The sequence below is a fragment of the Girardinichthys multiradiatus genome, chromosome 23 (genome assembly GCF_021462225.1).
Source record: "Girardinichthys multiradiatus isolate DD_20200921_A chromosome 23, DD_fGirMul_XY1, whole genome shotgun sequence".
NCBI classification, from domain to species: domain Eukaryota; kingdom Metazoa; phylum Chordata; class Actinopteri; order Cyprinodontiformes; family Goodeidae; genus Girardinichthys; species Girardinichthys multiradiatus.
Window position 1 is genome coordinate 15605722 of NC_061815.1, and position 14555 is coordinate 15620276.

The following is a 14555-nucleotide window of genomic DNA, read 5'->3' on the forward strand; positions in this document are numbered from 1 at the left end:
TTAGAAATGAAAAAAAAAAAAAAATAGAAAAGAAAACACACACTTGTACATAGTGTGTACATTGTGGTTGTTATTTGAACGATTTTTATGTACGATGTGAGTGATGGAAACGAAAGTTAAATTATTTGTTTGTGCACACAAACTTGGCCAATAAAGTTGATTCTGATTAAGATACAGCTTTTGTTTGCACTAACAAAATAAAGTCTGCTTCTGTCCTGTATAGCTCAGTTCTACACCATCACCTAATCGTAGAAAGACACGTCACAAAACAGAGACGACTCGTGTTTATGTTGTTGAGACTTTAGAAACAACCGCGATGAGCACTTCGTGAGAAACGTGCCCCCACTTGTTCCAGGAACATCACCGGTAGGGGGCAGTGTTGCCACAAATAACTGACAATACGACGACGAGATGCGCTTCTTTTTCATGCCATGGAAGCCTTGAGAGCTAAATCCACCTCTCATAGAAAACATTTGCCTTCCAGTTGGAGACAGGTGGAAGGCAAATGTTAGTTAAACCAAGCTGAAAGAATATTTGGTGTTACACAATGCACCATTACTCTTTTGTTTGGGATTATTCTCAAAACTTAAAATTGTTTCAACCAGATCCAGTCCAAGGTTGTATGGGGCCCTAAGCAGAATTTAATTAGGTGGCCCACTTCCAGTCAAGCTGACCACCCACAATGTAACAAAGCATTACTAATATCAAGCCTTGAAGTTTATAGTATCCTCGCATTAGCCACATTTACATTATGTATTAAATAAAAATGAGTATATTTTGCAGGCAGATGTATTTCTGTGGCCTACTTATTTGGTGCAGCTTTCCAATACAGGCTCAGTAAAGTGTGGAAGAAAGGGTCAAGCAATCAAAAGTGAAAACTGCAGTTATTTATTGAGGTTTAATTGCCTTTATAAAATACAGTGGTAATGTTACCCCAGTACAAAGATAAGCTGGAGAAATGATTATAGCAGTGGCATAAACTTATGACTGTTCGCATAACTACCAAACTAGGAAGATTTTTCTCCACATTGTTACAATAACACTGTCAGTTCTGTTTAATCCTAAATTATAGACACTAAAGTAAATACATTTCCGCTTCTTGGAAGTTTGACGTACAGAAACCTTCAGAGCAAAACTAAAATTAGGCTCATTTTTATAAACATTACTACTAATGTGAAGTTATGCAATCTAAATAGTGTGTGAGAAGTGTGGGTCATGGAGCCCTAAACAGCACTTTAGCTCCCTTATACCTTGTTTCTAAAACCTTTTAGGTAGAACCTGGAATTAGATGGGGTCAGTGTTAAAAACCCTTCAGCATGTAATAGCAGCAGAGCAGGCGCCCCATGTACGAAGGCTGTTGGTCCTAGATGCAGCTGTCCGGTGTTCCATTCCTGACCCTGGGACCTTTCATCCAATTTCTGCTTACTGTGAACAAACGCCACCAGCAAAACAAAACAAACAACAACAAAAAACTCCAACAAAGATCCAACCATGAGATGATTTTGGATTGGCCTCCACCTCAATCATCAGGGTGTTGAATTATAGAGGATCAACAGTCATTCATTTTCTATACCGCTTATTCCATAGTGGGTCGCAGGGAAGCTGGTGCCTATCTCCAGCAGTCTATGGGCGAGAGGCGGGTTGCACCCTAAACAAGTCGCCAGTCCATCGCAGGGCAACACACCTATTCGCACCTAAGGTCAATATAGGGAGATCAGTTAACCTGACGGTCATGTTTTTGAACAGTGGGAGGAAGCCACACCCCAACCCCGGCTGGGAGTCGAACCCAGGACTTTCCTGCTCCAAGGCAACAGTGCTTCTGGGCATCCAGAGATCCTGAATCTCTGTGCAGGACCGAGACAACACCAAAGACTTCAGGCATCTGAGGAGAAATTAGGACCTCAGACACAATTGTCCCAGAAAAAAATGTGTTTAAACAATCACAGGCGGCAGATTAGAAACAAAAGCTGTTCTGCTTTGAGCGAACTTCATCTGTGGAGGACAGTTGACAACCCTGCATTACCTTTTTTTGTCAAACAAAGGGATGAGGCCTCTAGTCCGACGTCGCCCGCCCCCCCGCATTGTTACCACCGCCCTCGCAGGGCTACCCTGCACAATAAAACATTCGCACCATCCAACTGCAGCTCCCACGTGTCACAGCGCCGCTGCACAAAAACATCACGTCTGGCTGCTGCAGCTGTGTGCTCTCCAAGCGCAGCACATGGTAGCGTCTGGAGCCGCTTGTGGCGACGGGAATCTTTAAGTCTTAGCTTGTTTCATCGTTCGCTTTACGACTTCAAGTGGCTCGAAATTCGCTGCGGCTGCTGTAAACTACAATAATTGGCGTTTTTCTGCCAGTGCGGAAAGTTGAGTGGAGGCATAACTGCGACTCCAATCTAATTGTCTGCTACGTTAAGAGCCAACATGTCGACTGGCACAAAACAAGGGAAGAGCTGCCCCATCCCGACCAGGGTCCTCACCCTGAATGACTGGTCCCAGCTGCCCGATTGTTACAGCCAAACGCCCGGGGGGACCCTCTTCTCCACCACGCCCGGAGGTAAGAGGCTTATAACTGCTTCGTTGCCTCATGTTTTTTGTTACCACTATGACGTGTTACTGTTTGTCTCTTCATATAAAAAAGAAAATATAGTCTAGTATTTAAGTATCGAACATGTTGGGTTTTTTTTTTTTTTTTTTTACTCGCCATAGGTGCTCTCGCGATAACACAATTCATGCAAACCACACGTGGAATGAAAGCATAACATTGTGAATAAAAGTTTGGGTTATGACAAATATACAGTCATGTTATAAGCAACTCTGACCTAAAACTGAGCTTTTCCCTGCACAGTGACAGCTAGCTTTATCCCTTTTCTAGGTGGCTATTAACAATAAGTATCAATTGATATAGTTCATTTGACTTTGAAAATACTTCATCTTAAAGCATATTACTCAAAGGCTTATTGCACATTTGAAATATGACTCGTTTCCTCTTTTTAAAAGACTCAAAAACAACCCTGCCTGAAAACAAAAGGAGGCTTCCAACCCCTGACTTGCAGTGGGTGTATATTTACAGGTCTGATCGGAGCTGATTGGTCTCTGCATCTATGGTGGAGCTGTAGGCCGTCCAGTCTCCTCCGCTATGAGTTTGAAGAACATAAAGGAACACTCTGTACGAATTAAAGGAAGCGGTGTAGATGTTTCATGCGTTGAGCACAGGGGGAAAGTTGTGGAAGAGATTCCACCTCTGTGTTTTGACTTTCATTCCAGCTCACATGTTGCAGGGGTATAGTTTGTCTTTCTTTGTTTTTTATGTAACTGCAGGACAGTGTTGTCATTCACCATATGCTGCACCTCCTCTTTCTTTGTTTCCCTATGGCCCGGATGAACTGTCCAAAAACCTAGTTATTGCATAACTTGTTTGCTCTCAGCCAGGCTGATACTGCACACAGCAGTTCAAACTCCAGTGCAGAATAACATAAGCTGCAGAATCACTCCCAACTCCTCTCATGATACAGGTTTTCAAAACAACCTGTTTATGACATAATTTCTGGGTGGGTTTGACCCTGGATGTACAGCTCTGTCATAGCATGTTAAGATGTTTCATTTTTTCTCAGTAATGATGCTGGGTATATAGTCATGCTGGAGGGTTTTTGTAATATTTGTTTGGGTTTGACAGTTTAGGGGTGAGGAAAAAGTTGAAGGAAGCAAGCAGGAACATGCTTTCTATGTTGAAGCCCAAATAGACTAAAGATTTAAACTTTTTTTGCCTCAGACTATTTTTTAAAAGTTTTTTTCCACCTACATAAATCCACACCCCTACTCTCTGCTGCAATGGAGTCATGTGAACCTTCACTATCTGGTCTACAAAGACATGAGGTTTGAGTTTATATTTACAACCAAATGTCCTCTGTATCCCCGTCTAACCCAGGTACACGCATCATCTACGACAGGAAGTTTCTCTTGGATTGTCGGAACTCTCCTCTTGCCAGGACGCCCCCGTGCTGTCTGCCGCAGATCCCGGGAGTGACGGTACCGGCCACTCATGCACACCACACGGGGAAACTGCAGGACCTCAAGGAGGAGGCCGAGGAGGAAGAGAAGGATGTTGGAGGTAAACATTTATCCATTTTTAGCTCCTGTTTTTTGTATGCATGTGTGTTAACATGGGCATTTTTCCTCTGAAGCAGGTTCATAAAACTCGGATGACTGGTCCGAGCCGTGCACTTTGAAGTGAAATATAGACTTAGCTTGTCTGCAAGGACCCTATTGACATGTTCAGATACTTTTAAATTTAAATGCAGTTTAGATGGTGCCTTGAAATTGTTCTTCTGTTGCTCCTTCAAAATTCACTTGTTTTTCCTCTCCCTCTGTTGGTAAACACAGGACACTGAGTTCTACAGACTCTCCTCTCTCTGTTGTCCGTTGGGGCGTAACTTCATGCTGGGGTGTTTATCAGATGCAAACCCTTTTCTTTCTTTTTTTTTTTAAATGCTAATTTACTTTTTTGTCTGTGTTTTTGCAGATGACAGCCAGTTTGAGATGGACATCTGAGCCACCAGTATTACCTCCTGTGGAGTGTTACATTAAAATGCCTTATAAGTCATAAGGGACTGTAATGCATTACATACGAAGCTTTTTTTCCCTTTTTTTTATTAAAAACTGAGGACCCTATAATGGAAAAAGTAACCTAATATAAGGTGTTGTTCACCTTTTATAAAAGTGGGTGTTGATTGTTTTACTTTGGATGAATTGGTTGGTTGTTTCAAAGAAAGTATGGCATCAAGTATGAAATCTGTTTTGATTTAACGTTTTTTTTTTATCTTTTGTAAATAAGAAACTTGTATTGTGTTTTAAGTTGAGGATTATGGTTATTACATTAAAACATGTATGAAAGAGGCTTTCCATACATGGATCGGTTTGCTTTTGTTTAATTTCCTCCCATTTAAAAAGAAAAAGGGGGTCTATCATTATGTGCCAGGCAATGTCTCCCTACAATCGGGATTGGGTTTCTACTGGAAAATCGGCTTTTACTTTGTTTTGTATGGAGAAGAAATGTGGAAAAATTAGAAAAATAAATAAGGAAACTGTCACCTTGTGTGCTTTCTTTTTGTCATGATGGTGTTTAAAGTAATGTTGAACACTTTTAAGCTCCTATTCATGATGTATTTTTATCTGCAAGGTCATAAGGATGCACACTAGTGTACATCACTGCAACATAAACCACTCAAACTGATTTAAAGGCTTTTTGCTTTACCATCTCATCTATTTTTTTTTTTTTTTTTTACTTTCCTCAAGATCTAACATTTCTCATCTTTTTTTTTTTTCTCTACAAATTCGGCATGACATGTCAAATTATGCCTAAAGGGGCAGTAAGAAAAGGAACTGAATATTTGACCGAATTCACACAAACAACTTGAGCTGTTAATGAAATAGTTTCACACATGGAATAGCTTGGGGGTTGTTTTGTTCACCTGTGAGACAGACGAGGCTGAGTTAATTTAGCTGTATTGGCATTATGCAGTGAAGTCGTTGCTTAAAGGTAAGTTTTAAATCTTGGTGCCAAATCAGATACACAGTTCATTAGAAATGTTTGTACACTCTGAACTCATTGACATTCTGTCACTTTACAGCTGTGATTTAATTTTAAAAGAAAAACAAGTATGCGTTATTATGAAGTGGAATGCAAAGGATAGATGATTTAAAGCTTTTGTGTTGCAACTTCTAAATGCATTGCATCATCTGCTGTTATTGCAGAAAATACACTTCCTTTCACACTATCAGCGTCTGCATGCTGGGGGTTTATGTTACCATCCTCACCAAGTGTCATAAAATGTAAGAACCACTGTGACACTGAACTTCCAAAACTCCACAGACCACATATGCATCGGGGGATTCAGGTTAGTCCATCAACAGTTGCTTGCAGAGTAATTATTTACATAAATCTGTCAGCTTGAACCAAATCAACATCAACAGGAGTGTTATATGTCCAGCAACACTCAAAGTATTCCACCCCTAAAACTGTTTGCATTGCATGATACAACCACACACATCGGTGTATTCCAATGGGATTCAAAGTGATCCACAAAGCATCCACACAGTATGATGCTGCCACCCCTGTGTTTCACTGTGGGGATGGTGTGTTCAGAGTGATGTGTGATTTTTCCACCACACTTAGCATTGATTTTTATGTTTTTTTATCTTATCTGACCAAAAGACCTTCTTGTGCATGTTTGCTGCATCCCTTACATGGCTTGTAGCACAGTTTAAATCTGATTTCTTAAGACATTTAGCCGTAGCTTTCTTGCTGCGCTTCCATAAACTCTTCAATTAACCGTAGGCCTCCTTGCTGCCGATGATTTTGGCCTTTAATTTATAAGTGTTAGAGTAGAGGGGGTAAATATAAATGCACACCACATTTTTAGATTTGAATTTGTAAAAAAAAAAAAAAATGTGTGGTGTATGGTGGCCCAGCATGAGAATCCAATTTCGTTGCACCCCCCAGTACAATGACAAAGAGTATTTTATTCTATTCTAAAACGAAATGTAAATCTTCCTTTCCTTTCCTTTCCTTCCACTTTACCACTGTACAGTACTTTTTGTTGGATTATCACATAAATACAACGAAGCTTGCTGTTGTGGCGGTATGATATGGAAACGTTCAAGAGGTATGAATAGTTCTGCAGGGGAGTGTATGTGATTTGTGATATTGGTGGGGATTCAGTTTTGAACTCCAAAATCAGACACATCTAACAGATGAGATATAGCATGGCGTCTATGTGTGGCAGATGGACTAAGTTTAAGGTTCATTTTTAGACACCTGAGACCCACCCAGCCCTGTCTACGCCGTGTATTCTGCTGCTGTCCTCAAATCATCATGATCAACGCTGGTTCTACTCACTTTTTCAGATCTGTAGATCATAGACACCGACAGAAAGGGGAAGGTCCGGTCTTTAAGAATGTGAGCAGCTGCAGCCTACGAGCCAGACATAGCACAGCCACAACGCATCTTTACACTGGTTCCCCCTGGCAGTTGTCTCAGACTTGTAATTGTAGGCTGTCTATTCAGGCAGACATTTTTATTTAAGCTATGAAAGGGTAAAAAGCAACTTTTAACAACCAAAGTGTGTGTCTGGCTGTATTTGTAAGACACGTGAAAAAAGTAAGAAAAAGATCAGATGACAGCTGACACGGATAAGCACCAAAATGTCCCTGTCTGTGGTTCCCAGGGATTTCCCTTCTTCATGTACAAATGCATGAAGGTGCAAATGTAAGAAAAGCACTGAAAGTTGTTGTGGATGCAAACCCTATTACCACAGGTTAAGAGAAGATTATTTGGCAAATTACACTTAATCCCCAGTAATGTACAATGCTCTAAAGTAGTAGTATGCAGCTGTCTCTAGTATGCATCCATGGTAAAGATTCATTAAATGCCTTCATACACTTTGTGGAACACCAAAATGGCCCCACAGCATAATACTACTGCCACCTTATTTGAGTCTTCGTACACCAGTTTTAAGTGTACAAATCAACACTACGACTTCTCCAATTCTTTTTCTTGTCACTGGGCACAGATAGTTCAAACTTTGTCTTGTCTGACCATAAGCGTTATAGACGCTCACAAATCTAACTTTGAGGTGTAAAATTTCTGTAAAGTTAAAAAAAATATATATATATAAATTTCATTTCTTTTCATAACATACACAATTAGAGTCTCTTGGTTGCGTAAAATATTTTTTTCCCACAATGATTATTGATTATAGATAGATTTGAGGCTGGTAAGAAAAGTATATATTTTGTTGCCTTCGTGAGTCTTTCTTACATTCCTATAGTAGCATCATCCATGGATAAACTCTACTTCGGTGTTCAGGAAAGGCTCCTTGAAAACCAACTCCGTATATGCTACAAGGTCACCATCCATCACAGACACGCACTTCAAACACAGACCAGAAATAAAAAGTTCTACTTTACTTGGTTGATGTGCAAATTATGCCTAAATTTACACAAAATGTGGTTCACGTTACATTACAAAGTTACTGTAACATTTCTAAGTGAACGGGTTTGCTTTAGTTATAATATCGTGTGATATGCCCACATTTTTTCTGGAGCAGCTGTCCTGGACTGCTGAAAGTAGGAGGGCCTCAACCAGTTTATATTTCACTGAGCATATGACGGTGACCCATGAGCTTATCAGTACTCTCATAGTAGAGGAGCGAATAACTTACTCAACTTTATGCAGTTTAAGATGACAACATGTATCTACAAAACAGCTATAAATACTGATTATTTTGGTGTTGATCATGTAGTCGCTCATTATCTGTGTATATATCCTACAAAAAGTTTAAATCATGCACATTTATAACATGTTGTTATGGAAAATCTCTGCCCTGTACTACTGTAAACAACACTGGAGATTACCACATGTTGCTCCACTCTTGACTCCAATTGAACCCCTTAGGTTCCTTTGGTTGGGTAAAGTTGGGGTTAGTCAGGGAAGCTCTATTTTTGTTTTGGATCGGACTGGATTGCCGGGGCAACGTTGTAAACAGGCGCTGAAATACAGCCTGCTCCGTGACACCCATTAGAGAAGGGAGGAGATGGGGGGGCTTCAAGCAGAGCACGTGTTGCATTCTATAGACGAACACATGCGCATTTCACATTACGCCAGTGATCAAGTATGCCCCTGGGAATTCAGCTAGAGAGGCTGTACTGTGACTTTAGTTGAGAAAACATTTCAGAGAATGAAGTGATTCCTCGATTACTGCTGCATTTTAAAATCAAATCTGAGAGACAAACTGTCACAAGCTACTTGGGTGACATAGGATTTGTTTTTAAATATCAAAATAAGTCAAACATTTCTCTTTTTTCACCACACAGGTTGATATCTACAGACGAAATATGATATATACAACGTTTTTAGAAAATTCTTTGCTAGAATTGCATCATCTTGGCATGTATTATGTCCAGTTAAGCAGATTCCCTGGTTGTTGTGCAATCTCTGTTTTGCTACACAGTGTACAGTGGAACCTGTCTTTTAAAAGCTCATGCCAAGTTATTACTTAATATGCACAGGGTCTTTGACCATCATCTTCTCCATGAGATTAACTTTAGCAAATAAATGTTTAGCAAAATCAGTTACATGACAGGTTCAAATAAGATACTGCACATATTTGTTGTGCAACTTTACCATAAATTACAACATCATCTGATTTTATTGCAGAACAGACAATTCCCATCATCCACTTTGAGTAGCTTCTGCATGCTAGGTGTATGTTGAACTAAAAACAAATTCTCAATTGTCTCATCTGTTTAAATAAAGGTTAAATGAATAAAATAAATAAACTGTAATATAAAATGTAAGAACCACATGACAATTAACCTCCTCCAGCACTAACCTCCACATGCCACTTGAAATCAGCTGTGAAATCGGCTTACAATAAGCCATTTCCAACAGGTACATTATATCTACAGTGACTCATAAAGTATTCCACCCCTGAACATTTTTCACATTTTGTCATCCAGTGTGATAGACTAACACAAAGTAATATATAGTTGTAAAGTGGGGCGGTACGGTGGTGCAGGTGTGGATCGTGTGACCCATGAATGGAGTCCTTAGTCCTCGACAAAGATATCTCCCCATTTCCTGTCAGCTCACTTTCAGAAAAAATAGAAAATAAAGGCCACCAGTGCCGCAAATAATAGTAATAACAAAAAATTGTAAAGTGGAAGGAAAAATAATACATAATTTCCCTGTATTTAGCCATATCTATCGTCCCATCAACTCTAAACAGCTTCCCTGTTCCTACTGAAGGAAGGCAGCCCCACAGCATGATGCTGCCACCACTGTGTTTCACCATGGGGTGGTGTGTTCAGGGTAATGCGCAGTGTAACTTTTTCACCATACATAGCATTTTGATTGTGGGGCACAATATTTATTTTTGGATGACCAGAGAACTGTCTTCTACATGTTTAGTGTTTCCCCTACATGGCATGTTTTTTGTGTTGTAAAAAAATGTATTAAAGAGCACAGTTTTTTTCTTTTAACTTCAGTTTTATGCACATCTTTGTGTTGTCTATCAGACAGTTTGAAAAGATGTATGAACACTATCTCTAGGCACTACTCATAAATCCGCTTGTGTCTCGCTAATCATAAACAACAGGTGAATTGTTTCTTTTATACGCGTTGATTGTATCTATATGAGCGTTGAAGTCCATTAATAAAGACTTTTGAGAGTGGTAACGTTTATCTTTTAGGAGGTACTTCAGAATGCATGAATTTAAAAGATCCCAGAAAACACGCTTTGTTGTGCATTCCCCTGACACTCCAGATAGGCTCTAAATGCATATTTGGAACTGCTTTTTCAATGGCTTTGTTCATAAAATCTGATCTTCTAATGTAAGACAAACTTAAATGTCAATAATTTCAACCTAATCTTACTATTTCACCATAATGTGTTAATGTGTCAGTAAATTCCAGCAAAAAAATGTATAGAATATAAAAATAACAAGACTTGTTATGCTGCAAGACGTGTACTTGCACCTTTGACACTTGAAGTATTCCGTGCTGACAATGCATCTTCTCTACTTGTGAATGTAGGTCATTTGTCTACAACAAAGGTATCAACACTCCAGTATTACTTCTTCCAGCGCTGGTTGACGTCCTGTAAGCGTGAAATCACATGAGTGTTTACTTTACACGAGTCTCTGCAAATATGAACAGGTCTCCTTTGCTCCAGCTGTGAGCTGTCAATCTCAAATAAAAACAGCACACACACTGACAATAAATGTTTAGTTCAGCACAGAGGCCTGGGCTATAACTCTGCTGTCATAACAAAAAATATGAATGGCATGTAAACAGGCTCCTTCTTTAGATATTGTTGCAAAGACATGAATGGAAGACCATTAGCCCAACTATTATTCAGAGAAACTCTGGGTCTCTTTGTTAATGTTATAAAATCTTACTTTATGTGTATTTATTTCAATGTTAAAATATGTAATTCTGTAATGTATTGTATGTATTCTGTAATGCAAAAACAAAACCAAAGAGCAAAGTGTACTGGAGTCAAATTCCTTGTTTGTATGTACAAACTTGGCAATAAAGCTGATTCTGATTCTGATGTAAATATATGTTTTTTGTGTGTTTTGTAAGAAATCAATATTCAAAAAGAGTTTTAGATGCCATGCACACATGATCAGTATAAGTACAGGAAGCTTTGGTTTGTTTTGTGTGAAATACCCAAAAGGTAAACAGCAAACATTATACAGATCTGAAAATCTTACATAGTGGAGCTGCTTCATGTTGTTAGCAGTTCAGTGAAAAGTTCACCTGGACAAGGCTGACATCTGCTGGTAAAGACACAGTAGTGCACTTTTCACAAGCAAGTCCACAGCCATCCTGTTTTCAGGCAAATTGGTTTTTGTCTTTCGTAGTGGACATTACTCTTTAAGACACAACCTAATACAAGTTCATTGAATAAATATAATACCCTGAGGTTATGATATTTAATATGTTTACTGAGTCCAAAAATGCTCCTGAATGACTTTTAGATATTTTTAATGGCAGATGTTGCATTCCTCCCATTTTATCTCATAAACCATAAAATATATCTATATTGATTTAACCATAGAGACGTAGATGACAATTTAAATATATATAAAAACATATATATATTTTCAGCCATATCTGACATATGTATACACATACCGGTCAAAAGTTTAAGATACACTTTATCACTTAATGGGTCTCTTTATTTTTATGACTATTTAAATTGTAGATTATCACCAAAGGCAACAAAACTATGAATGAACACACATAGGATAATATAGAAAATAAAATGTATGAAATACCTAAACATTTTTATATTTTAGATTCTTCCAAATAGCCACCCTTTGCTCTGATTACTGCTTTGATCTCTTAGCATTCGCTCCATGAGCTTCAGGAGGTGGTCACCTGAAATGGTATTTCAAACAGTCTTGAAAGAACTTCCCAGTCGTTCATTGAGAGATGACTAAAGGTGAATATTTCAGTCATCACAGCAAAGGGCGGCTACTTTAAGGAATCTAAAATAAAATATATTTAATGTTTCTTTACAATTTTCCATTTGCTAATTTTCCATTCGTGTTCATTCACAGTTTTGATGCCTTCAGTGAGAATCCACATACAATGTAGATAGGCATAAACATAAAGAAAACCAGAAAATGAGAAAGGGTTTCTAAAACTTTTGACCAGTAGATTCGATAATGGTGAAAAAAAGGTGCAGGATAAAAACAGACGAATCACTCAACATTCTGTAGCTCACTCCAATGAGTCCCCAGGCCAGAGGAGATAATATTGTCCCGCTTGATCAATGTCTCACAGCCGTAGTTAAGAATATATATATATATATATATATATATATATATATATATATATATATATATATATATATATATGTGGAATTATATACTGAACAGAAAAGTGTGAAACAACTGAAAATATGTCTTATATTCTAGGTTCTTCAAAGTAGCCACCTTTTGCTTTGATTACTGCTCCGCACACTCTTGGTATTCTGTTGATGAGCTTCAAGAGGTAGTCACCTGAAATGGTTTTCACTACGCAGGTGTGTCCTGTCAGGTTTAATAAGTGTGATTTCAAGCCTTATAGGTGGGGTTGGGACCATCAGTTGTGTTGTGCAGGAGGTGGATACAGTACACAGCTGATAGTCCTACTGAATTGACTGTTAGAATTTGTATTATGGCAAGAAAAAAGCAGCTAAGTAAAGAAACACGAGTGGCCATCATTACTTTAAGAAATGAAGGTCAGTCAGTCCGAACAATTGGGAAAACTTTGAAAGTGTCCCCAAGTCCAGTCGCAAAAACCATCAAGCGCTACAAAGAAACTGGCTCTCATGAGGACCGCCCCAGGAAAGGAAGACCAAGAGTCACCTCTGATGCAGACGATATGTTCATCCGAGTCACCAGCCTCAGAAATCGCAGGTTAACAGCAGCTCATATTAGAGAACAGGTCAATGCCACACAGAGTTCTAGCAGCAGACATCTCTAGAACAACTGTTAAGAGGAGACTGTGTGAATCAGGCCTTCATGGTAAAATAGTTGCTAGGAAACCACTGCTGAGGACAGGCAACAAGCAGAAGAGACTTGTTTGGGCTAAAGAACACAAGGAATGGACATTAGACCAGTGGAAATCTGTGCTTTGGTCTGATGAGTCCAACTTTGAGATCTTTGGTTCCAACCACCGTTTCTTTGTGCGGCGCAGAAGAGGTGAACGGATTGACTCTACATGCCTGGTTCCCACCGTGAAGCATGGAGGAGGAGGAGTGATGGTGTGGGGGTGCTTTGCTGGTGACACTGTTGGGGATTTATTCAAAATTGAAGACATACTGAACCAGCATGGCTACCACAGCATCTTGCAGTGGCATGCTATTCCATCCGGTTGGCGTTTAGTTGGACCATCATTTATTTTTCAACAGGACAATGACCCCAAACACACCTCCAGGCTGTGTAAGGACTATTTGACCAAGAAGGAGAGTGATGGGTTGCTGCGCCAGATGACCTGGCCTCCACAGTCACTGGACCTGAACCCAATCAAGATGGTTTGGGGTGAGCTGGACCACAGAGTGAAGGCAAAAGGGCCAACAAGTGCTAAGCATCTCTGGGAACTCCTTCAAGACTGTTGGAAAATCATTTCAGGTGACTACCTCTTGAAGATCATCAACAGAATGCCAAGAGTGTGTGGAGCAGTAATCAAAGCAAAAGGTGGCTACTTTGAAGAACCTAGAATATAAGACATATTTTCAGTTGTTTCACACTTTTTTGTTCAGTATATAAGTCCACATGTGTTAATTCATAGTTTTGATGCCTTCAGTGTGAAGCTACAATATTCAGTCATGAAAATAAAGAAAACTCTTTGAATGAGAAGGTGTGTCCAAACTTTTGGTCTGTGCTATATACAGTGGTGCAGTTGGTAGCACTGTTGCCTTGCAGCAAGAAGGTCCTGGGTTTGATTCCTGGCCAGGGGTCTTTCTGCATGGAGTTTGCATGTTCTCCCTGTGCATGTGTGGGTTTTCACTGGGTACTCTGGCTTCCTCCCACAGTCCAAAGACATGACAGTTAGGTTAATTGGTCACTCTAAATTGCCCTTAGGTGTATGAATGAGTGTGTGCATGGTTGTATGTGTGTTGCCCTGTGATGGACTGGTGACCTGTCCAGGGTGTACCCTGCCTCTTGCACATAGACTGCTGGAGATAGGCACCAGCTTCCCTGTGACCCACTATGAAATAAGCGGTAGAAAATGACTGACTATATATATATATATATATATTTTTTTTTTTTCCATTACTCTCTACAGGGATAAAAGCAACAAGGTCAGCTCTCAATGATTAACACAAATTAGTCACTCATCTCAGCTTTTTTTCTCTGCCTCCTGCTTGCTTCGTCATTCACTGGATGATGTTGGCCTGTTTAATCTTTCAGCAAGTCAAATGATCAGGAGTCACAGCTCTTCCTTCCTCACGTCTCTTTTGTCATCGTTCTTGCTTTTGATTGGATGTTGTAAACAA

General features: G+C 39.4%; 1 protein-coding gene across 1 annotated transcript; it reads left to right on the top strand.

Moving 5' to 3' along the window:
• Positions 1-2181: 2181 nt before the first annotated feature.
• Positions 2182-5090, top strand: eif4ebp3l (eukaryotic translation initiation factor 4E binding protein 3, like). The gene is made up of 3 exons (XM_047352809.1): positions 2182-2557; positions 3929-4111; positions 4523-5090. Exons 1-3 carry the CDS (start codon positions 2425-2427, stop codon positions 4549-4551), a joined length of 345 nt encoding a protein of 114 aa, XP_047208765.1. The 5' UTR covers positions 2182-2424; the 3' UTR covers positions 4552-5090.
• Positions 5091-14555: the final 9465 nt, after the last annotated feature.

Bases quoted from the DNA above. Each gene is read 5' to 3' on its own strand.
- eif4ebp3l (XM_047352809.1), top strand. From the start codon at position 2,425: ATGTCGACTGGCACAAAACAAGGGAAGAGCTGCCCCATCCCGACCAGG. The intron at 2,558-3,928 runs GTAAGAGGCTTA...CGTCTAACCCAG, and splicing joins CTTCTCCACCACGCCCGGAG to GTACACGCATCATCTACGAC. The intron at 4,112-4,522 runs GTAAACATTTAT...GTGTTTTTGCAG, and splicing joins GGAAGAGAAGGATGTTGGAG to ATGACAGCCAGTTTGAGATG.